Here is a 23,926-nt window from a genome sequence, read left to right on the forward strand (position 1 = left end):
TCCACCGTTTCTCTGGGATGTCCTCCATTTTTGTGGAGCCTTGTCCTTCTTTGAGGGTATACCATCTGGCCAGCCTGTTGAGGGGTACCTCTTCTTCAAGGGCAGTGGGCCCAGGGTGACCAAAGGGCCTCCAAAGGGACCAAAGGGACATGTCCTCCTCCATTCCAACCTTCTGTCCAGGAGGAATTCCAAAATGTCCTCTCTTTGGAGCATGAATTTACATTGATATGAGGTGGTTTTTAAGCAGAGGCTGGATGGCCATCTGCCGCAGGGGATGCATGGCAGAAGGGGGTTGGGCTGGATCAGGGCCCTTCGAGGGGTCTCTTCCAACTCGGCTGTCTCTGGGGCAGTGGGCCCAGTCTGGCCAGGCATCCTCCATTCAGCCCAGGAGGAATCCCAGAAGGCCCTCCATTTCGAGAGCCTGACAATAAAAGGATGACGGAGTGTTTTATAGCCCTTCTTCCGCCTCCCTTGAGGGACTGCCACCGCCGGGGCCGGCCTCTCTCTCCTCCTCGGAGGGCGGCTGGCTCTTGGGCCTGAGCCTGGGCCTGGCCTGCGCATGCCCAGCCGGGGAAGGAGGCAGAGGCGGAGGCGGAGGCGGCGGCGGCGCGCGAGGCCCGGCGGTGACCCTTGCTGCATGTATGGCCTCGGGGGCGGCGGGGCCTGGGCCTGGGCCTGGGCCGGACCCGGAGGAGGCCTACGACTTCCTCTTCAAGCTGGTGCTGATCGGCGACGCCAGCGTGGGCAAGACCTGCCTGGTGCAGCGCTTCAAGACCGGGGCCTTCGCCGAGAGGCAGGGCAACACCATCGGGGTGGACTTCACCATGAAGAGCCTCGAGATCCAGGGCAAGAGGGTCAAGGTGGGGCTCTCACAGCAGGCTGAGGAATAACCCCGTTTGGCGCCGCTTTCACTCGTCGTCTGACTCCTTGCTATGGAATTCTGGGAGTTGGAGGCTCCACAACAAACTCCAACTCCCAGAATTCCATAGCCTTCAGCCACACAAAGAGTTCAGTGCTAGGGCTTTCTGGGAACTGTAGTGTTTGTGAGACATCTAGCCTCTGTCAGTGAGAGCTCTGAGGCCACAATGAACTACAGTTCCCAGGATTCCCTAGCACTGAGCCTACAGAAGTTAAAAAGATACCTAAAATGCTCACTGTGTGAGAGAGAAGGGGGCAAAAGCAGGAAGAGGGGCTTCTTCCATCCCTCGCCACAGGTAACAGGTGTTTGGGGAAATGTCCGGGGTAGTTGTTTTGGTAATATAGCAAAGTGTGTTGTTGTTCTTGTGTGCCTTCAGGTCATTTCTGACTTATGGCAACCCTGAGACAAGGCTGTCATGGGGTTTTCTTGGCAGGTTTCTTAGGAGTTTACCCCGTGAATATCCTGGGGAAATGGCATAATTACGCATAACGCTTTCACACGACATCACACAAAACCCGCCATTAAAGTGGTCACAAAGAAGCATTTTCACTTTCAGGATTTCAGTGACAATGCATTTCTGATGCACTTTATTTGCACACTTGGGTGTGATAATAATTCGCGCAATCACTCGTCATTTGTGGGATGCTTTAAATGCGTTTTAATCTCTCTTTAATGTCGAAATCAGCTCCAGTGTGATAAATCATTGGTGTTTATCACACTATACTCTGCCTGAGAATTCTAAATACCCCTCCTTAAAACTGCAAATCCCAGAATGCAACAGGAGGCAGCTAGAGGAGTCAAAGTGGAATAGTAGCACTTTAAGAGTATAGTGTGATAAACATCATTGCCTTCCCCTGAGGAGGCTGAGAGCGTGTGACTTGCCTGAGGTCCCCCAGTGGTTTCCATGGCTGAGTAGGGATTGAAACCTTGGTCTCCAGAATTGTGATCCAACACTCAAACCACTATGCCATGCTGACACAACATCCAAAATCCATGAAACAGGGATACCTTTATGGGGTTGCAAACTTTCAAAGCCCCACTGGGTTGTTCATCACTCAAAGGAGTTTTAAAAAGTCATACGGCAAGATTATGGTAGTCAGAGGGTTGCATGTTCTCAAGGTGTTGTTGATGTGTTGTTCTGTGGAGGGATATCTATACAAGCAGGTTCCTCCTCCTTCTGCCCATGAGGCAATGGGAGCAAAGCATTCCAAAATCCAGGAGATAAAATCTGGATTCTGTTAGCAATGGGGAAAAGTACTTCTTCTGAGCACCCAGATGCCTCCATCCTTTCTGAGGGCAACAGCCCCTCTTTGTTAGGCAGAGAAAGGACAACAGCCTCCTTCCCTCCAGAGTCTGGAGGGGGGAGAGGAGCCAGCAAAACATCTTCCACCTGTTGTTGGTTTGCTGGCTTCTCTCCCCACTGAGGGACAGTGAATGCATTGCCCACTGCAGAGCGTCCTGCTTTTGTGCTAGTTTTGCAAACAAGATTTGTGCTTACAAAACTGTTGTTATTAGTTTTCTGTCGGTGTTTAATGTGAAGTCGAAGGCTTTAATGGCCAGCATCTATAGTTTTCTGTCAGTTTTTTGGGCTATGTGGCCATGTTCTAGAAGAGTATGTTCCTGACACTCCACCAGCATTCACCACAGATGCTGGTGAAACTTCAGGAATAAACTCTGCTAGAACATGGTCACATAGCCCGAAAAACCTGCAGAAAACTAAACGGTTTTAATGTTAAAAAACATTACACATTAAAAATTAAAATGCATTAAAAAAACTATACAAACCTTAACATCTGAATTACACAGTACAGTTGGCTCTCCATTTTCATGGGGGATCCATTCCGGACCACCTCCTGTGCGAAAACGGAGACTCGCCGATATTCAAGCCCCATAGCTTTGAGTGAGGAGCCTGCCTGCAAGCACGTGCGTGCTGCGCGCTGCGGGGCACACTCCATTAAAAATAACGGAGGTCACCCCTCAATGAGTATTCAAGACCACTGACCTAAAGTCCACAATAAAGAAGAGGTGACTGTATTTTAAAGTCCAACCCTTGTCAGCTGGAAAAAAGCCTGGTGGCGTAAGAATGTGTTTACCTACTGTGGAAAGGATGGGACCATCGTGGCCACTCTGGAAAGGAAGGTCCAGAGCCTGGGAGCAGCCACTAAGAATGCCCTTTCCCTGGACAGAGTATTTGATCCACAGCCTTTGTCTTAAAACATGTTACAGGGCTTATATCAAATGAGCAAACTAAGAGTTGTATATCTTCCCCTCCCATCCCTTCCTTCTGCTCTAAGGGCCAGGAAGACAAGTGCATCAGGTGTGGCACAGCCTGCGTGCAAGTGCTCTGAGGTGTATTGCGTGCTTCTCTGGAACTACCCATGAATTATGGAAAGGCCCCCAAGCTTGATTGTTCAAGGACAACCTCCATTGGGATGTTTCAGGGCCGCTTCAAATTAAGACTCCAAAAATTGTGCAAAAACTAAAAACATCCAATCTCGGCAATGTCAGTGTGACAGTAGGACTGAAAACAGAATCATACTGAGTGATTGATTACGATATATATTCATGTATATGTCTAGAAAAAAAAATTGACCCCAAACACCTGAGTTGACTTATCAATGGGCCGATGTAAGTATTGTACTTTAACTCTTATCAAAAGAGGTACAGTGTGCCCATGCCATGCGCGGATGCATTTTGCGCAGCTTCTAGCTCACGCGGAAGCTGCAAAGGGAGTAAAACAATGGTGTGTGCACCTGTGGCACACACCATTATTTCCTATGGGGCTCGAGCATAGACGGATTTTCCCTCATGCAGGGGCATCTGGAACGGGGAGTGCCCACTGTACTATCCCATTCTTTGATATTTGAGATCTTCTGCACTCATTTTCATACAGATGGAATCTTATATAATTTAGACTTCCGTTCCTGTGTGTGCAGCATTTCCACACTAGGGATCCATGTCCCAAGTGCATGGCATCCTTGTGTGCTAAACCTGCAAAAGATTATTTGAACCCTGTGATCTCCTACACAGGTAAAGGGATTTCTTTTCTTTATTTTTGATCTACCTAACATTTTTAAAGCAAGTTAACACGGTGCTTTTCTACAAATCTCATTCTATTCTATAGGTTCTTAACATATAGAAGTGTACAGTCCGCCCTTCCCTTACACGGGGGATCCGTTCTGGATCCCCCCGCATAAGGGGAAAAACGTGGATGCTCAAGCTCCATTCAAATGAATGGGGCATGCACCCGTGGAGGTGCAGCGGCGGGGTGCAAGTCGCGGGAGTGCACACCATTGTTTCTTTATAGCGCGCACTACCTTACTTCCGTCGTGGGCTTCCAGTGTATGCTGGAATCCGCATATAACGCGGGCTCACTGTGTAGGCAATAGATCTATAGAATGCCTGTAAGTTCCTGATGGTGTGATGTTAGGAAATGCTATATTATCTCCTCTTTCAGACTGGGATACTGGAGATGAAGGGCGATAGTGTTTCGTAATCAAAACATTTTGCTGCATTTTCCTTCTTTGAAATATAACTTGAACAGTGCATTTCCAGTTAGTATGCACAATAATACCTGTTGTACTTCCTATCCTGTATTAACAAGTATTTTGACATGAAGATGGAATTTTTCTTTTAAAAAAAGAGGCTAAAACATGTTTGGTATTCTACGAAAGAGAGTTCTACAGATACCGTGGACTGCTAAAAAGATGAATAAATCGGTCCTAGAGCAAATTGAACCTGAACTCTCCCTAGAAGTCAATATGACTAAACTGAGACTGTTCTACTTCGGACATACTATGAGAAGACATGACCCTCTAGAAAACACAGTAATGTTTAGGAAGGTAGAGGACAGTAGGGGAAAAAGGAAGACTACATTCCAGTTGAATAAACTCAATCAAGGAAAGCACAGCCCTGAGTCTGCAAGACCTGAGTTACGGTGGTTGATGATAGGGGACTTGGAGGTCTCTTAATCATAGGGTTGCCATCAGAGTAAGCTTGATGGCAGTTAACAAGTTGCATTAATTTCCCTGAACTTTCAGTATTACAACATGGTTTTCTAAACTGATTTGAAAAAGGGCTTCCAATAATGCTAAACAGGTTCCCAAAAAATGTGTTTGCAGTAAAGTTTGTTGTGCAACTGTTTTATCATCAGACACAGCTTTCCAAAGTGGCCTAGAAAACTGTTCAAAGTACTGAGAAAGTAAATAGAACCATTTTTCCAGATCCCATCTTGGAAATGAAACAAGTAGGACAGCAATGCTGTTTTTTTCCAGAGGCAGATGCTGAGCTCATTGTGTGTATATGCCTTCCAGTCACCTGTCCTTAACAGTTACTGTTATGACATTGCTATGTAGATGATGTTCGTAGCAGGGTTTGAAGTCAAGCTGTTTACACCTAAGTACAGTAACCTTAACCCATGAGCCCCGTCATAGTACAGCAGAAAGAAAAAGAAAATATTCAAATAAAAATGGATTCCATCTGATCCATCTAACTTTGTGGGATTCCATGGAGCACAACACTTCCTCCCATTCAACAGCCTCCCTTGACCCTCTGTAGCAATTTCAGGGTGCTGGAAGGGTCATGGAGAGCAGGTGCCAGGGAAGTGCTCTGCCCAGCCAGCTGCCTGCACTTAATTCTGGATTCAATGAATCTCTCCTAACCATAACTATGAACCACGCAAGATACTGAGTTATATTTATGATACTATTATGGCTAAAGTATTTGTTGTTGTGTGTTTTCATGCCATTTCTAACATGGTGGCCCTAAGGCAACTATCATGGGGTTTTCTTAGGGTAAGAGTGTATGACTCACCCAAGGTCATTTGTTAGGTTTCCATGGCCAAGCAGGGAATTTAATCTTGATCTCCAAGGTTATAGTCCAGTACTCAAGCCACTATGCCATACCCACAGTATATTCTAGCTCTGGACCAGCCACAAAATGTGGTCGTGGTTGAATTTGCTATGTGTGCAAGTGAGAGTTGTACTTTGGGATGGACTAGTAGTCACTCTGCTCTGTTGCTGAGGTGTCTGATAAGGGTCTCAGTAATTATTTGCTATGACCTGGAGCTATTTTCCATGTATAGAAGTTTTTTTAAAAAAAGAATAAAATAAGATAAATTATTTGTGTGTTTTGGGTTGCTAGTTATCGTGGAACTTCTGTGAAGTGGAGGGAGGAAGAAACCTCAGCTGTTTGAAGAAGAACATGTAATGTACACCCCAGATTTTGTTGTTTTCAGTTTCCTCCTTAGATGATACCCTGCACAGATGATACTCTCCTTGACATTCCCCCAGGTTCTAAACCTGGTTTGGGGAATATGACATGAAAACAGTTGAAAGGGAAACAGATGCTAGTAGGAATGCAGAATTTCTTCTCTCTGTTCTTCTTTATATGAATTACTTCTGCAGGTCCATTTAACAATGTCTTTGAACTTGAAGAAATTTTTAAAATAACCATATGTAGGTTCTGTTAAGAGAAGCTTCTGAAACAGCTCAGAATTGGGGTGCCTGTGTGGAATATGTGCCAGTGCCTCTTGGGATCACAGTACTCATGATGCTATTTTGGGACATTATTTTCAAAGCAAGGTGACTCAGTCATTTTTAGCCACAGCCTTTATATGTGGAAAACATGGCTGACACATCTCCATTTGCTAATGCACTATCATAAGAATTCTGTTATGTAGGCTTGCTTGGCTGTGTCTGTAGTGTTATTTTTTCTTTAGTCAGGAGAGCAAGTATTATGATTAGAATATTACAACAGCTAGTACTGAAACAAATCATCTTATATTTTCATGTGTTTTGACACTAGCTTCACAAGCCAAAAATATAGTCTTAGAATCATACAGCTGAAACAGGCCTGCAAATCATGTGTGGGCAAACATAAAGATTACCTTTCCATAGCAGCGTTCACTCACACCACCTTTTATGAGAAAGGCAGGACATAAATGAATAATTTGGGAGAAAGGTGGAGTATAAATTAAATAAACAAATAAATAACATTAACACAAATAAACCATTCACACTAACTGAGGTATAATTTGTCAGAGAGAAAGAAAGAATGTGTGCACAATATTATTCCAAGCCTTCAGTATAGGCCACATGAATTTACAGTGCCTTTTTTCTTTGAAAATGCCAAATAAATACTATACAGTTCTAATTTACCTGTTCTGAAAATGTGTCAAATTGAGGATAGCATGTCTTTTGTCGGCCCAAGTTTAGAGAGCAAGAATAAGTTTAAAAAGTGAATTGGTTTTTCTCCCCCACATACACACCAGGGTATGTGATGTATTAATTAACAGCTAAGAGGTGGCGCTGTACTGTATTACTGTTTGCTAAATATGCCCTTCATTTACGTAAATTTTTCTCCCTTTCCACCTCAGCTGTTAGAGCTTTTTTGCTTCTGAGAGTGCAGCTTGGCTGAGTTTAGGCAAACAAATTACAAATTGTTTCCTTCCTGGGACTCCACCTAATACCAGGTGTTTCTGTCAAGTGAAGCAACTCCAGCTCAGAAGCTAAAGAAGCTTCTTACACGTGGCAGAAAGTAAAAATAAATGGTCTGTGATTGCCAGTGACATGTATCAACTGCAGGAAAACAAAATAGATGCACACAGATTACTTTAAGATCCCACTAGTAGAGAGTACTCAGGATTTCGGTGCTTCGTAGTCTATAATTTGAGAGTGGGTTATGAAATTCAAAAGCAGTTTCACCCTTTCTTAGTGGTGTTCAGTATCTTGGGCTTGGTTGAAAAGGCTCTCATACAGAACATTTTGACAATAAATATACTGCAGGATGAGGAAATGTGACAGATGTGTTATCTGTGTGACATCTAATAATCCCTTGTAAAAACGTTGCTAAAGAGGCAGTGTCTTTGCCAGTTTATGAGTTTCCTGGCCTCTGTATGCATACACTTGAAGTTTGTATCCTAGGAAAAATACTGCCCACCTGACAAATGTACCCCAACATTTGGGGTACATTTCAAACCCACCCTTTTTCTCTCTCTCTGGCTGCAGCCATACTGCAGATGTAATGCAGTTTGACTTTAAATGCCATAGATCCATCTATGGAATCCTGTGAGGCACCAGAGCTCTGTCTTGTCGCTGTTAACTGCCCTCAAGTCGATCTTGAGCCATGGTGACCCCCCAAAGAAGGCAAAATATCTGAGAAAGCTACAAAGCCTACAATTATATAGCATTGTGCTATGGCAGTTAAAGTGGTGTCAGACTGCATTAATTTTGCAGTATAGAAGCAGCCTCTCTCTTATATATACATACAATCATATACATTGCTCCCTCTGACACTGCAGTATGATTTTTCAAAAGCTTTATTATCAATAGTGGTGGCTTTTTTAAAAGGCACATTTCATTTGGGGGGGTTCAAGGGAGCTCACAGCACCAGGGAGGATAATATAGGCCTTTCTGCCTCCATTTGCAACCCTTCTCCCCCCCCCCCCTTCCCCCAGAAAAATGTGGTGCAATTTAGGTATTTTAAAAGCTTCCCTTTGTACCAGCTGTCATTTTAAAAAGGCTGAATACAGTTTAGGGAGTCTGGGAAGATGTGAGAGCACTAGGTATAGATGATTGTTGTCGTCCCCCCCTTCCCTCCCCCCCCCCATCATTTTATAGTCCTGCAGTCAGTAATTGGAGGTAACAGATTTTCCTGTGCTACCGTTGGAGAGCAGAAGTAGGGGATACGTTGTTTAATCTTTGGACTAGTGAGAGCCAGTGAGCAGGGGAAATTTCCGAAAGGCTGTATTAGACCTACATGCTGGAGAGTTCCCATACCATGGATAATAGGATAGAGGTACATTTTAACATATCAGGCAAGTGTGAAAAGCATTTATAATTTATTTTATAATCTTTTTGAAATGACCAGGTACGTCAGATTGTTGTTCTAAGTGTCCCAAAGTTATTTAAAAGTTCAGTTACATGGCATGAGGATAATCTTTCTTGAAGGACTTGTTTAGAAGGTTTGATGAATATGGGTGTGATGTAGAAGTTGATCCAAAATCTACAGGTGCATGGCTGTGGGGAATTTTTGTGGAACAAAGTTAAAGTTGGAGAAAGGAGGGCCAGATTCTCATTTCCTGTTGAAGTGTAGTGAGAAAGAAATTCTAATATATCAGAGAACCTGTATGTTCTCTTATTCCCAAATCTGTGCAGGACCTGTTCCCACAACCTGCAGAATTTAAGACTTTTTTGTGCTTTGGTCAGGTAGGCCTCACCTGGAATGCTGTATCCACTTCTGGGCACCACAGTCCAAAAAGGCTGTTCACAAGCAGGAACGTGTCCAGAGGAGGGTGACTAAAATGGTGACTCATCTGGAATCCATGCTCTGTGAGGAGTGATTTAGGGACCTGGGTAGGTTTAGGCTGGAGAAGAGAAGGTTAAGATATGATAGCCCTGTCTAAATATTTGAAGAAGTATCATATTAAGAATGGAGCAAGGTTGTTTTCTGCTGCTCCAGAGAATAGGATGCAGAGCAATATATTCAAACTACAGGAAAAGTGCTTCTGCTGAAACATTAGGAAGAACTTCCTGACAGTAAGAGCTGTTTGATAGTGGAACATGTTACCTCAGAGAGTGTCGGAGTCTCCTTCTCTGGAGGTCTTTAAACAGAATCTGGGTGGTCATCTGTTGTGGATGGTTTGATTGTGAGTTCCTGCATGGCAGAGGGTTGGACTGGATGACCCTTGTCATCTCTTCCAACTCTATGATTCTATGATTTGTACAGTTAGAGATGGTTCAAAAGCCTGTCAAGCATGAAAAGGAAGAAAACCGCAAGAATGTTAAAATGTTGGTTCCATTTAATGCAATTAAGTAAAACGCAATTACAAAAAATAATTGTAGACACCACAGTGGAGGATTATGTAAATCCTCTTCCCCACCGGGCTACCTAGGTTGGCTGAAAGTTAAACAGCCTTTTCAAGTAGCCATAAACCCTCCCCTCTGCATGCTGTATCACCAGTCAGACTCGGGGGTGATGATATAATACCCGGAGAGAAGTCCGCCATTCCATGTTGTACTCTGTTCAAATTTAGGGACATTTCCCCAGTTATTTATTGGGTAGAGATGGATGCCTAACCCTCTTCATTTGGTAAATTGAGATCCCCAACTTGACAATTCCTGCTAGCTTTCTGGAACCATCCAGCTAATGTCTCACAACTACGTTCAGGTATAAATGAAAAAAACTGGGATTCTTCCACCCTTTGTGGTGATAAATTGTGTAGTTTTTGTTCCTGGGTTAGGCTTATTTTTTGCAAACTGTTTTAGTCAACACAGCAAATTACAGTGGCTCACAAGTTGGGGGAAATGGCATCAGTATTATAGTTATTAATCAGTACTTCATTGTGAATCAAGCTGAGAAAATGCCATAGCATCAGAAGTGCTTCCTTTTGGGACTTCATCCATTCTGCATATCTTTTCTAGAAAGAAATAGTTCACAAGGCTGTCGTTTGTTCAGGAAGGTCAAGCAAGAGCTAGATTAAATCTCTGGTTGATTGCAGCCAGTTATCAGATCGGTTTGTTCTGGCACTTAGCCCTCATTCTCTTTCAAGCATTTGCTTTTTCAGAATGTGATCCTCAGTTTACAGGCAGGATTTTCTGATGCTAGTTGTATGCATGAATATCACGAGATGGCCAATATAGAGATCAAATAGAATACATAATTGGGAGCAGAAGATAAAGAAGCTCCATTCTGTCTGAAAAAAGAAGATCAAGAGCAGATTGTGGCACAGATTATCAACTGTTAATATTAAGATAAATAGAACATCGAATCAATCAGATTGCCCATATACAATTTAGAGAATATTGCTGAAAAATTTAAAGGTTGTGTAAAGAACAGATGTACACTAATAAGCCTAAATGATCATGAACCAGAAGAACTATGGACTGAAGCCATGGACATTGTCAGGGGAAAATGCAATAAAATGATTGGCAGCCAAAAAGAAAGAAGAATCTCATTGGATGACTGATGAAACTCTTCAAACAGTTAAGGATGGGGAAGAAACAAAAGTAAAAGGTAACAGAGATCCGGAAAACAGCTGTTCAGTTACTTGAATATAGAGGCAAAGATTAATATCATAATAGTTACTGCAAAGAAACTGAAGACAACAACAAAAAAGACAGAATAGGAAGAATTGGTAGTTTTGTGGGACATTTAGCCTTCTCTGCCAGAGAACTCTGGTGCTATAACAATCTAAAATGGAGCCATGGCAGTTAAAATGGTGTCAGCCTGGATTATTTCTGCAGTGTGGATGCATATTAAAAACCTTTTTTGCTTCATTTTTTCCTGATTACCATATATTCTTGACTATCAGTCGACCTCATGTATAAATTGAGGTCAAGTTTTGGGGCCAGAATTAAGGATTTTGATATGACCCATGGATAAATCGAGGGGTTGTTATTTAGGGGCATGTAACAAATGATGTAAAGGAAAACTATGCCAAGGAATTTACAACATTCCAGTAGGCATAACTGTTTATGCTCATGCTAAAGGCTTGATGGATGAGAAAGCAAAGGGGGGTCAGTTATTCCAGAACAGATTACACTCTTATCTTTCACCATTGTTCCTTTTTTAAGTTGAGTTAAAGTACAGTACTTGCATTGGCCTGTGGACAAGTTGGCTCAAGTTTTTGGGTCAATTTTTTTACTAAATTTCTACACTTATACATAAGTATATACATTAGTATATATAGAGTGATACATCCAGAAGGCTCTTCAGCAGCTGGAGAAGCTTCCTGTATGCTTTAGTGTAGAGATGTAGAACTGGTGGTCCTCCAGATGCTGATAGTCTCATCATTGACCAGTCTGGCTGGAGAGCTCATGGGAGTTGTAGTTCAACAATATTTTGAGGGCCTTAGGTTCTCTACCTTTGCTTTAAAGAACGGATGGACGTACTCTGGAGTTTAAAATGTCAGCTCTTCTGGCATTTGGGGCTCTTCTGAGCAGCTATTTTTCTATTTCGCTGGTGGCGTGAGGGTGATTTTTTTTAAAACAACATTTTAAAGCAGTAACTAGTGCTTTTGCAGCAGAAGAATGATTTTTTTTCAGTTGATTTTTTTTAATCCTGGAGTACTGGGGCTTGAGAAATTGATGGGGGTCTCAAGGGCCTCATTGCTCATCCCCAGACTGTACGTGTCTACACAAGTCTCACTGATGCTTGAGGGTTTTCCTGTTGGTCTTGCTGAGATCTCATCTCCTTGTATTGTATTTCATATCATATCGAAAGGAAGGACCTCCAGTAGACCCATGGTGCACATGGGGGCTCGCCAAATGGTTCTTTGAATCAATCCGTGCACACTTTTGTCTATCAAAAGGGATGTTCCTTCTTTTTACTGTTGTGAAAAAAAAAAAACAACCAAAAATTGGTGGGCAGTGGACATATGGGGGCGAATTTTTCCTTGTTGTCCAAGCAAATGGATCATCCCATATTTGCAGAGTGTTCTAGGCATATGCTTATCTCCCTGTGTGAGCAGTGGAGCTCTTATATCAGAGTAATAGTTTACATATCCAGAATTTTCAGACCTTGAAGTGAAATTTCTAATCTGCAGATATCAGTGCCTGTGTGTCTCAAGTACCCGGGTCCCAGCACTCCCATCCCCATATAAAAACAATATAATGCTTTTAAAAGAGCATATTAAACAACCACAAAAGTACAGCTTGTGTCTGGTCATTTTAGTTCCACTGAATGAATTTATAGTGTTTGGAAGCCTAAATTCAAAATGAATCTGTCTTGTTTTGTCTTTCATCAACAGGAAGAAATAATAACCTAAGAAGTACACCTGGTACCTTATAACTGAAGGGGAAGTGATCAACTTCTTTTTGATTTCCTTTAGTTGCAGATCTGGGACACAGCTGGCCAGGAAAGGTTTCGGACTATTACCCAGAGTTATTACCGAAGCGCCAATGGAGCGATCCTGGCCTATGATATCAGCAAGAGGGGTTCTTTCCAGTCTATTCCTCGCTGGATCGAGGATGTGAGGAAGTATGCAGGCTCCAACATAGTGCAGCTGCTTATTGGTGAGTATGATAGATTATTTCCAATCTGGAATGCAATAGAAGTACAAATTATAATAGGACAGTTGTAGAGATAATAGCCAATGATTGTTGTTGTGTGCCTTCAAGTTATTTTTGTCTTATGGCAAGCGTAAGGCAACCCTATCCTAAGGTTTTCTTGGCTGTGTGTGTGTGTGTGTGTGTGTGTCTCAGTTACTTTTATTTCCTGCCTTTCCCTCAGTTTCCTCTTTCTCATTTGATCTATAGCAGCCTTTTGAGGTAGGTCAGGCTGAAAGTTTCAAATATGTTAAATATGGCCAGAAGTGAAAAACTTTTAGATATTAATTCTCATTCTCTCTGTTGCCTTGAGATCCAGTTTTGGGAAGAAGACAAATACGAATAAAGTTGTTAATGATGCCAACAATAATGTTAGTAACTAGTGAGATAAAAAATATGGCTGGGGCGGGGGCTGTGCCCATATTATGTGTTCTGTAGAAAAGACAGCATAGGTTCTTGTGATACCTTAAAGGCTAGGAAGCTTTATTTAGTAGCATACTTCACCAGATCTAACACGAAAACTTATGCTAAATTAAACTTGCTAGTCTTTAAGATACGATAGGCCTCTTTGTTGTTTAAAATATAGATTATGACTAATTGTTATAGGACTCTACAGTTTCAGCATACACAGAATTTTACACGACATAGAATCACTACGTTGAGGATGCATGCTTTGTTACCATCAGCATGAGATTATATATACCCTGATTATGAATCCAGGATGCAAATTTTATATAAAGTCAGAAGCCAGAAGGCAAATCTTACAATATTCGGTGGCTCAAGATCTCTTCATCCTTCTTCCACAGACTTTTTCTCCACTTCCACTTTCTTCTGCTCTTTCTCACCTCCAAGATAACAGTGGCATCTCATCTCCAGCCTGCCTGTATGCTTCACCCTTGGGGTCCTACTGCGCTCCTAAGCACAGTTCATGTGTTCCTCCTGTTGTCTCTCTTATCTTCTTCTTCTTAGACTCTCCTTGCTGAATACTGACCTCAGGAGTTACATGTTTAAAATTGTTAATCTGTAAACAATTCCACTTTCTCCTGCCAGGAAACAAGTCTGACCTAAGTGACCTTCGGGAAGTTCAGCTAGAGGAGGCTCAGAGTCTGGCTGAACGGTATGATATCATCTGTGCCATAGAGACATCTGCGAAGGACTCCAGCAATGTGGAGGAGGCTTTTGTAAAGATGGCGACAGAGCTCATGATGAGACATGGAGGCCCCATGTTCAGTGAGCCAAACACAGACAGCATCAAACTTGACAGCAAGGATGTAGTAGAAGGATGGGGGTGTGGCTGCTGATACAGTTAATGACATATATCTTTAATTGTTGCTGGAATTTATAGTGTACCTTCCCTTTTCCCTCGCTTCCACTCTGTGTCTGTATCATTCACATGCTGATATGAACTTCCTGCAAGCCTAGTGCGTTTATAGGTTAGATATTAACATTTTCAGGTTGTTAATAGCTATGAAAGGACTCTGTTTTGCAGACCTAGAAGTTCATGGAAGTTTTTCAGCAGTAGATTCTGTCTGATTCTCCTAAGAGGAAATAGTGCAGTTTGAAAGTTAATTGCACAGAAGGAAACTACTGAGATCTTTCTGTACAAAATAAAGAGAGAACAAGGAAATGCTGCCTTGGTACTTGTAAATCCCTCTGCATGGAATCTCCTCAGTAAAAATAACATTTCTGCTTTTAGGTGAGCCAGTCTTAATACTGCTTCTTTAAACTCTCAACATTCCATCAAGTTTCAGAAACCAAACAGGGGTTACACAGTATCTCTGAATGGGTGTTTCAGATTTGAAACACTTGAATTGTTTTCATATAGGACAAAGCAGCTGACATTTTTCCAAAATGAGGAACCTCCATAGAAATTATGTTTCTTTAGACACTGAAATGCAACCTATGTGGAGGGAGGGAACAAGCTTGCACAGCTTTCTCCTCCTCCCAATATTATTCAGACAACTAGAGAAACCAGCATGCAAAGTACTGTACATCTGTGTAACATAGGAGTCACTAATGTATCTTTATATCCCCCTCAGAAATTTTAATACATCCATTGGATTTAAGACTCTTTGATTTCAGTGGAACATTATTGGACGTATTTGGAAATTTATCAGGCTCACTTAAGATTATAATATTAAGATAGGCATATTAAGCCTTTATTTTGTATCTTCTGAATAATCTCCTTCTTGAAGTTAATATTGTGGATTTTAGTCCACGAGTATATTAATTTTAAAATGTACATTCACCACCATTAGAAGAAGGGGTATATTTTGAATATCTGCTTTTTAAATTATAAAATATCTAAAATCATTGCTGCTGAGTAATAATGCTGTTGTTCTTGCTTGCTTGTTTTCACATAGGATGTTATCCTGGCTAGAACTAAAGGACCCTGTTAGATTCCTAAATACTTTCAAACATCACAAAATGAGAAATTACAAGATTTCTCCCAGCCACTACTGTGTTAAAAATTGCTGTGTGTATAGTTAGATATAATTCATAACTGCTGATTTTCCGAGAAGGATAACCCATGGTGTGGACTCAATACATCACACGACAATTACTTTCTTATATCATATATTGATTCCAAATACACAGAACATTTTCTGATTTGGTAACTACTGCTTTTATACTATTGACCATATTTCTACTGCCACTGCTTCCTCACCTAGGAGTATATGCCACTAGACATTTTAAAAGTACTCCTCCAGGAATTTTCTTTTACACTTGCTACAAAGTCTGCAATCTGTTAATCAAAAACTGTTTGACTATTTATGCTGAATATATTTAATTTAAAATTCTGTGTTACTTTTTATGTCAGATTTAGTTTATGCCTGCAGTTCAGATGTTCACATGTTTGCAGCTATCAGGTTCCTTTTTGGAGCACCTTAAAACTGAGATATGAAGAGTTAATAGCGTGTTTGAAAATTTTTAAAGCCAGTCTTTTTAGTGCTTTGATTAGGACATCTTAAAATGGTCATACTTCAGAGTAAAGGGCTTGATTATGTCAGAAAAATGCAGATTGAAAAGTACAGTCAGCCTTCTGTTTTCACGAAGGATCCATTCCAGACCTTCCCCCCCCCCCCCCCGTGCGAAAATGGAAACTCGCAGATATTCAAGCCCCATGGGCTTGAATGGGAGTGTGTGCCTGCAAGCGGCATCGGACACACTTCTCATTTTAATCCTCTCCGTTTGCTCCTCATGAGTAAGTGAAGGTCTGAAGTCCGTAAAAATGGAGGGGCAACTGTATAACAGCATTAATCCAGATTATTGTTATTGGAAACATCAAAATAATTTATGATTCCCATTGGCACAAAACAGAAGATCAGGATAATGCTGATAAGATGTCAGAGATCTTTTTTTTAAAAAAATCGTATAATCCGAATCATCTTCCTATAGAAAATTTGAAATATTTCTATGTATTTTGTTTTTTTTTTGCAGTATAATAGAGGTGTATTGACAGTATAATAGAGGTAATTAACTTTTAGTCATTTATATTCTACCTTTTTCCATGAAAGAAAGTCCCAGATTGGGTACTGTTTGTCCAGTTTTTATTTGTAATGTGACAATAGTAGCATTAATTTATAGATATAAACCAATAAAGCGGCCTTAACTTTAGAATTAGTGTAATTTTCATAAAATTCAGGGTGAAGTGTGACTGAGAGGTTTTGCTCCTAAATATTATTTTGTTCCAAGATTCTTCAGATCTGTTGGAGCCAGACTTTAAATGTGCTGATGGCCCAGCAGTAACTAAGCACTATTCTTGGATTTAGAGAAAATTCCAGTACTTAATTTATTGTATGAAACAGAAATGTTTTGTACTGTGAATCCAGTCCTCTGGGGACTACTCTTGCAGAACTTCCTTTTATTTAGGGCAGCCCCATTAAAACAAATAGAAGCTGCTTAGGAATTGTGTCTAGTGGTTTGTACCCATCAACTCTAAGCCAAGGCCCAAACGGTTGGGACTGTGGAGAAGGTTTTATGGCAGAGCTGGATTCCATTCACTTTAAGGAATTGAGAGCTATTTGGATCTTCTCCAGCTAACCATTTGAGGAGCTGATGCCATTATATATTTGTGATCATTTGGGGTTAAGTAAACATGGTAGTGCAAACATAATAGGTTTTTTTAAAGTGTATATGGTGCTCATTTGGCAGGTACTACCTGTAGCCATGTAGATCCTACCTGTACTGTAGAGCAAAGATCTGGCTATATGTCCCTAAACACTTAGACTGGGTATTAGCTTGTAAAAGTGGAGCTTAGAAACAGTATGTTTAGAGAGTCTCTTATCAGTAGAAAAAAATTAAGCACTTTGTTTGCCTTTTTTAAAAAAAAAATGGATAGATATTTCATGCATATTATAGAGAAAATGCCATAGATACCTTTTGTAGAGCAGGGATGAACAACTTCCAGAGCTTATACAGCCCATCTCTCCCTATGGAAAACTAGATACCCACCCCACACCACTTTTTTTCTTCTTTGTGTTATTGGCACCCAAAAATGTTGGCACTCGAAATGGCCAATACTGCCTGAAACTTCCAGGGGAACAATTAGCCATTTTGCCAATTGGTGGTGGTAATGGTTTTCCACCTTCTGGAGGAAAACAACCATGGGGGACATGCTTTAGTCATACCTGCTTTAGTGGGTATACAATATTTATTTATAGTAAAGAAGTTGATTGTAGATGCTGGTTGACTGATGAATCAGACACCTGATTAGCCAGATCATTGTGGTTCAAATTTACTAGCTGGCAACCACAGTGTAGATAATCTGCAGTTTGTTTAGCTCAGTCACGTTTCTTTGCCCAAATTCAGTTCTTATGAAACTGCATTTAATTACATTAACAAAGGCGGGTTACAGACCGCCATTTAGGACGCACTCTGTGTGTCCTAGGGTTAGGAAGGGGCGTGCTAGGGTTAGGAAGGGTTGCCCCTTCCTAACTGGCCCTGTTCCCAACACGCGCGGAGCGCGTCCTAAATGGCAGCACCCATCCAAATGGGCGCTGCCATTTTTACGTCGTGGATGCTGTGCATCCAGACGTGGCGTGGCAGAAGTGACGCCGTGAGTGTGCGCCTCACGCCTCGTGGCACCACTTCCGGGGGCCAAAAAGGAGCGCCATTTCGGCGCTCCTTTTTCGCTGCGGCCGGAAGCCTCGCGGTCTGGCCGCTGGGGCTTCCCGCCACAGCTCATGGCGGCGGCGGGAGAACAGCCGCTTGAGGGCGGTCTGTAACGCACCAAAGTTTTCTTTATTGTTAGATCAAGAGACACATTACCAAGTCAAAGACATCTTTTATCACCAATACACACCATTAAAAATGGAGAGTGGTTTGCCAGACTCAGTCTAGTGCAGAATTTATGCCCATAGGCAAACTTTGGAGGTATCAGTGGGAAGGTATAGAACACAATAATCGTTAGAAGGTCATAATGGATAGAAGGTCATTTATACTGACAACAGTTGCTTGCCTAGACTGATGAGCATTTGAAATATGCCACCTTTCTTGCACAGAAAGCAATAATTTGTGATATGTTCAGTGTTGTAGGGAAACAATGATGTTTAAGCACTGTTCATAAGTAATGTACTATATTTTTTGTAGTTGAAAAATAAACTACAGATTGTCTTAAGACTAAGCTGAAATTGTTTGGGAATTTTGTAGTACAAGTGTGCAGTGAGCACAATAAATGAGTGGTGTAGTAAGATGGTCAAATTATGGCATAAATATTATAAAATTATTTCCTATCTAGACCCTTCAAAACTTTGCTCAGAGTTTTGGGAAGTGCTCTGTTTGTAGTAGGTAGCTCTCAGCCTTAAAGTAGGGTAGTAATGGCATTTGTACATTTTCATTATAAGGTGTATAATGCAATGTAAAATGACCTAAACTATTTCCTTAATGGCTTATAGGTTAAAAATCCATCCTTTGCTCTTCAGCAAACAAAATGCAGTTTATGAGATTGACTTCCCCCATCTTTATGCAGACAGTAAATAAATAGCATTTTTACAGATAACACAGCTTCTTTTTAGATGCCTGCCTTATGAACCTTTTCGTAAAATTCTCTTCATGCAGAGTCTATGCAAATACTTGTTAAGATGTGTAGTAGTATAGTGCCTTTCCTTTCATGTTTTATAAAATACCTGAAATAAAATGCTGTTGGAAGCAGTTTACTAGGCCTGTGCACCTAGCTACGTTTGTGAGATTGGCACAGTAAAAATGGGATGTGTCTGGAAGCAAAAACCATCCACTTTAATAGACATACAATGAATTCTGAGTGACCTTGACAGTGACTTTGTACATTCCATACACGCATGGGTTTGACAGAAAAATGTCTCACATGTCTTTGCTCTTCCTGTGTGAAGCTGAGAGAGGCAAATCTGATAGGATGCCAGGGCGGGAAGCAGGTAGGGTTATGTAGAAAGCTCTTGCTACCTCTTCAGGCAGCAAGTTGTCCATTCCCTTTATTCTAGTGTACTAAACCCTCTAATACTACATTTTCTAAAGCTCAAAATAATGAGAATTGTCAGATCTGCCAGTCACCAGATTCCCTGAATCCTCTTTCCCACTTTTTAAAAGAGATCAGCCAGGTGGCAGCTTGAAGCCCAACCTCCTGCTGGGAGTCCCTGTCACATCTCTTTCTCCCTGCCCCAGTCTGACTTTTTTGGCCCTGGTGTGATGATTCCGCTGCTGCTCTGTACTTTTATTCCTAACTTTCCAAATAAGCAAGGAGGCAAGAGCAAAAGCATGAAGAACTTAGTGAATTGCTCAAGTGGGCAGAACTGTTAGGATTTGGGGAAATGGGGGGGGGGGGGGATTTAGAGAAGAAAAGCAAGAAAATGATGCTAAAATTAGGTGCATTACTTTTTGTCTTTGTTCCAAACTAGAGCACCAGGAAGTAAGTTCCACCAAAATCATGGGACCTCTTTTACAAACATATGTTTCAGATTAGAGCATCTGGCTCACTTAACTGCAGTCCTGAATCCTTATTAATTTGTACAGCTAGGAAAGTAAGTTACAGGGTAAATACTGAGACAATCTGGAACGGTTTGATATTATAGTATATAAAATGCTTATGTAGTTATCTTAATTGTTTTGTATTTTGAGAAAATAAAAATTACATACATGCACCTAATATATAGATATTACAGTAGTCAAAACTCTTTCATCTGTATTGTGGCAATCAAATAGTAGAGAAGGTTTTTTTCTTCTTCTTCTGGAATAAAGCCTAAAAGGTCCTCAAACCTTCGAGGACACTCTGTTTTATGCCTGTTTCTTAAATTTTTAGATTTCTTTGTGCTTAGTTAATGAGCAGTGTTTCCTCTTTTGAGGACTCTCCCCACTCCAAATCTTGCAAGAGAGATCTCCATGCAGAGGGCTTCCATGCATACATTATTTTACTAAATCAGGAACCACATGGACAGATCAGTTCATGATGTCCACTTGTATTGTGAGGTATAGTCTCCAGGTATATTCTTTTGAGGTGTGTCTCACCTGCAATGCAATGCATTCCATTTTGCAATGCAGGTGAGATACATGTCTTTCTGTGATATCTTTGGCCTAAGAGAACACACCTATCCAGTCTAGACAAAAAATGAAGAGAGCTGCTCTCTCTCTTTTAATGTAAGCCAGAATTGTCTAACTGATAAGAGCCTGCATTTTGGAGATGAAGGGCATAAGCAAAACAGACATAGACTTCCTATTTTGTTTTTTATCTGAATTTTGGAAAAGCAGAAAGTTAGATTGTTTTACAATACAAGAAGCAGGATGGGAAAATACGCTAACCCTAATCTGGAACAGATTAGTCATACTCAAAATTGCAAGACAATATACGTGGGTTTGGGAGTAAAACTCACTGAAGTAATGGGAACTTGTATGTGTAAATTAGGACAGTAGCTTAATGTCATATATAAAATAAGTAATAACTTGATTGCAGCCGACAAAGTTCTGCTAAAAGTAATAAGAGTTTAGATAAAAGTTTCTCGAGACTGGTGTGGTGTATTTTTAAAATATGAGGACTGATCTTGGATATGTAATGATCAGTCCAACTAGCTTTCCTGTCTTGGTTGTCATATTGTTTAATACGGCTTCTAATGTTCAGCTCAGGACTATGATGCTTGATTATTTCCCTTCCTGTTTGCCTGTTCAAAATTGTGTCCCCTTCTAAAACTGCTTTCCCACTTTTGGGGAGAAGACAGAGATAGACTGACTGATGTTTGACTCATTTATATATATGTTAGCATTCCATTACTTTTAATTTTAGTTTTGAATCTTAGATTTTAGTCTGGCGCTCAGGTAACCTGGTGGTAGAACCTATAGAAAGTTAAACAAAACTATAGATTCAGGTATTTTGTGTGTGGTATTGCCACAGATTGGGATCTGATAAGAAGAATGTCTGCACTATCTTTTGAAAGGGGTGGTTACTTTTAGTTAAATCGTCTAGTGATGAATACTGACAGTCTCTGGAGGTTCCTCATGTACTCTGTATTGTCAGTGGCATTTCCTGCTCTGTAATAGTGCCTCACTTGGTGGTATCAGGTGATTTTTAAAAAGAAAATAAAAATCCTCATGTCCCAGAGACATGGAGCTTCCACTCGCCGTAAAGAAGGCCTGGCTCACATACTTAGTGGGGAAAAAGCTCTGATTCATATTGAATTCACTCACTTCATTCCAAAAGGACCTAAAGATCTGAAGAACTCCGGTGTTACTGAAGTGTTCTGCATTTTTAGAACAGTTTTATTGCTTGTTATAATCAAGGCTTCTGGGAAGAGTCACAGAGCTCATCTTTCTGATCACCGGCAGCAATCTTGCTTTTCCTAGCACAGTGTTCACCAGGCGAGGTGGAATGCAAGATAACAAGGGAACAAAGTTTGTGTACAGTAGTCAATTCTGACAATTTACTGTCACCTATTTATGAATTTATAAGAAAAAAGTTTATTTTTAAAAAATCATGAAACCTACCTTTTTTGTAAATTTTAGCAAATCTGTAGCAAACCTGTTGTACTGTGTATAATTAAAATGAGCATTTAGCTATTACATTGCTTATGTGTGTTTAATTAATGGTGCTGTACAACAGTCTCAGCTCTGATGGCTTCGATTTTGTTTCTGAGTCTAATTTAATGTGCTAGTTCTTATCAGGAGACCTGAAATACTGTTTCCTCTGATATGAACCTCCCTTGTCAGTTACAGTTGTATTCTGAAGTTCTGATATATACTTCACAGCAGAAAGAGGTTTGGGTAGAAGAGGACACAGCCTCTTCTGTGGCATACCCCACTTACAGAAATATTTCCATCTTGACAGGTAGGTTGGGGGGACACATGTTTTTATTTGCTTACCTTAAATTCTTTTTTTAACTTGGACAGTTTAAAACTATTTTTAAAACTGCTTGATTTATTATTAGGTTTTGCTCTATTTTGTTTTACCTCTTGGCCCTGAAAGGGATCTCTAAGATGGTTTATAGACATTTGTATAAACATATTGTTTGCCAAATAAAATTTAAACTTGCCAAAGGAAGGGAACACGCTCAAGAACGTGACACTATGCATTCTTTGATGCTTCTGTAACTGTTAGAGTTTAGTCAAGATTAATGGCCTTCACCTGAAAGTTAAAGGCGGGAATGAGGTGGAAGAATGAATGTTACCTTCAAGATTGCAAATGTTAGGATTATTCTTAAGGTTTCACGTCTTTAAAAAGAGGGATGGTAACCACTGCACTTCCCTGTCAGTAGCAGAAAACTAACACTGTATAGGATGATGTGAGCTTAGCTAGAACCTGTCTCCCCAAGCTTCCCTTTTAAGGGAGGCAAGAATAGGTCACAGGGTTGTGCGTTTTACATTGCTTCATTGAAAAAGATAAAATGCAGTTTGAAATGATTCTGTCTACCACCAACTAGATTACCATACTACACTCTTATAGCGCTGCTATCCCACGTTAACTGCTCTGGCTGCCTCTTGTTTCATTCTAGGATTTGCAGTTTAAGGAGGGGCATTTAGCATTCTCAGCCAGAGAGCTCTTAGGCCTGACTGAACTACAAGCCCCAGAATGCAACAGGAGGCAGCCAGAGCAGTAAAAGTGGAGTAACAGCACTATAAGAGTGTAGTGCAGTAATGTGGCAAGTCAGGGCAAAAATAATAGGTTTAGCAGAGGAATCTGTGTGGCTGCATCTGCACTGCAGAAATAATCCAGTTTGACACCTCTTTGACATGGCTCAGTGCTATGGAATTCTGGAACTGTAGTACTAAAACTGACAAGACTAAATATCTCATGAAACTGCAATCCCCAGAATTCCATAGCACTGAGCCATGGCAGTTACAGTGATTTTAAATTGTTTTGGTTTTTTTAGCAGTGTGGGCTGCCCCTGTATTTCAATTAGACTCTTATCTATGAAGGATATATGTATGCATATTGTGTACGGACAGTTATGAGACCATGAGCATCACTCTGAATATTTGCACAGCAGTAAATCACTGCTGCTCTCCCTAACAACTGGTGTAGAAAGGTACATTGCCTCTGGTACTGGAAGCATTATGTACCCATGGTGAGTACTGTACTAATAACCTGAATTCCATTATTTTGTCTCCATTCCCCTTTTTAAATCTGTCCCAGGTGGCAGTCAAATTTCATAATAAATGAGCAAGTGAAAGGGGAATGGACACACAAGGTACAAATTGATACTTAGTCAGAGATGCCAAATACCTAAATAAGACACCTGTTTGGTAAGAGCCAGCATTAGTTTCTAATGAGCTGATGATATTTGGGGTCCTTTATTTGAAATATACACAATAGAATGTTGACATTGTATAAATTCTTGGACCTTTCCTTTTCTACATCTCCATTCTGCCTTATTTATGTACTGTATGTAGAAGGCTATGAATCAGATGGATGTTACTAGATGAAGGACAGAGTGTAATGTAGGGAGGTTGGATGTAATAACATAACATTTTTGCCCCCAGTTGCTAGCAAAAATGTGACGTT

At 40.8% G+C, this 23,926-nt stretch overlaps 1 protein-coding gene across 1 annotated transcript; it reads left to right on the top strand.

Annotated features, from left to right (window-relative positions):
- Nucleotides 1–628: 628 nt before the first annotated feature.
- On the top strand, nt 629–21,987 carry RAB43 (RAB43, member RAS oncogene family). The gene is made up of 3 exons (XM_089523225.1): nt 629–860; nt 12,750–12,933; nt 14,017–21,987. The coding sequence occupies exons 1-3, from the start codon at nt 642–644 to the stop codon at nt 14,265–14,267; spliced, it is 654 nt and encodes a 217-aa protein (XP_089379351.1). The 5' UTR covers nt 629–641; the 3' UTR covers nt 14,268–21,987.
- Nucleotides 21,988–23,926: the final 1,939 nt, after the last annotated feature.

Source organism: Sceloporus occidentalis, unplaced genomic scaffold (genome assembly GCF_023333645.1).
Source record: "Sceloporus occidentalis isolate IW3139 unplaced genomic scaffold, rSceOcc1.0.p SCAF_1, whole genome shotgun sequence".
NCBI lineage: Eukaryota > Metazoa > Chordata > Lepidosauria > Squamata > Phrynosomatidae > Sceloporus > Sceloporus occidentalis.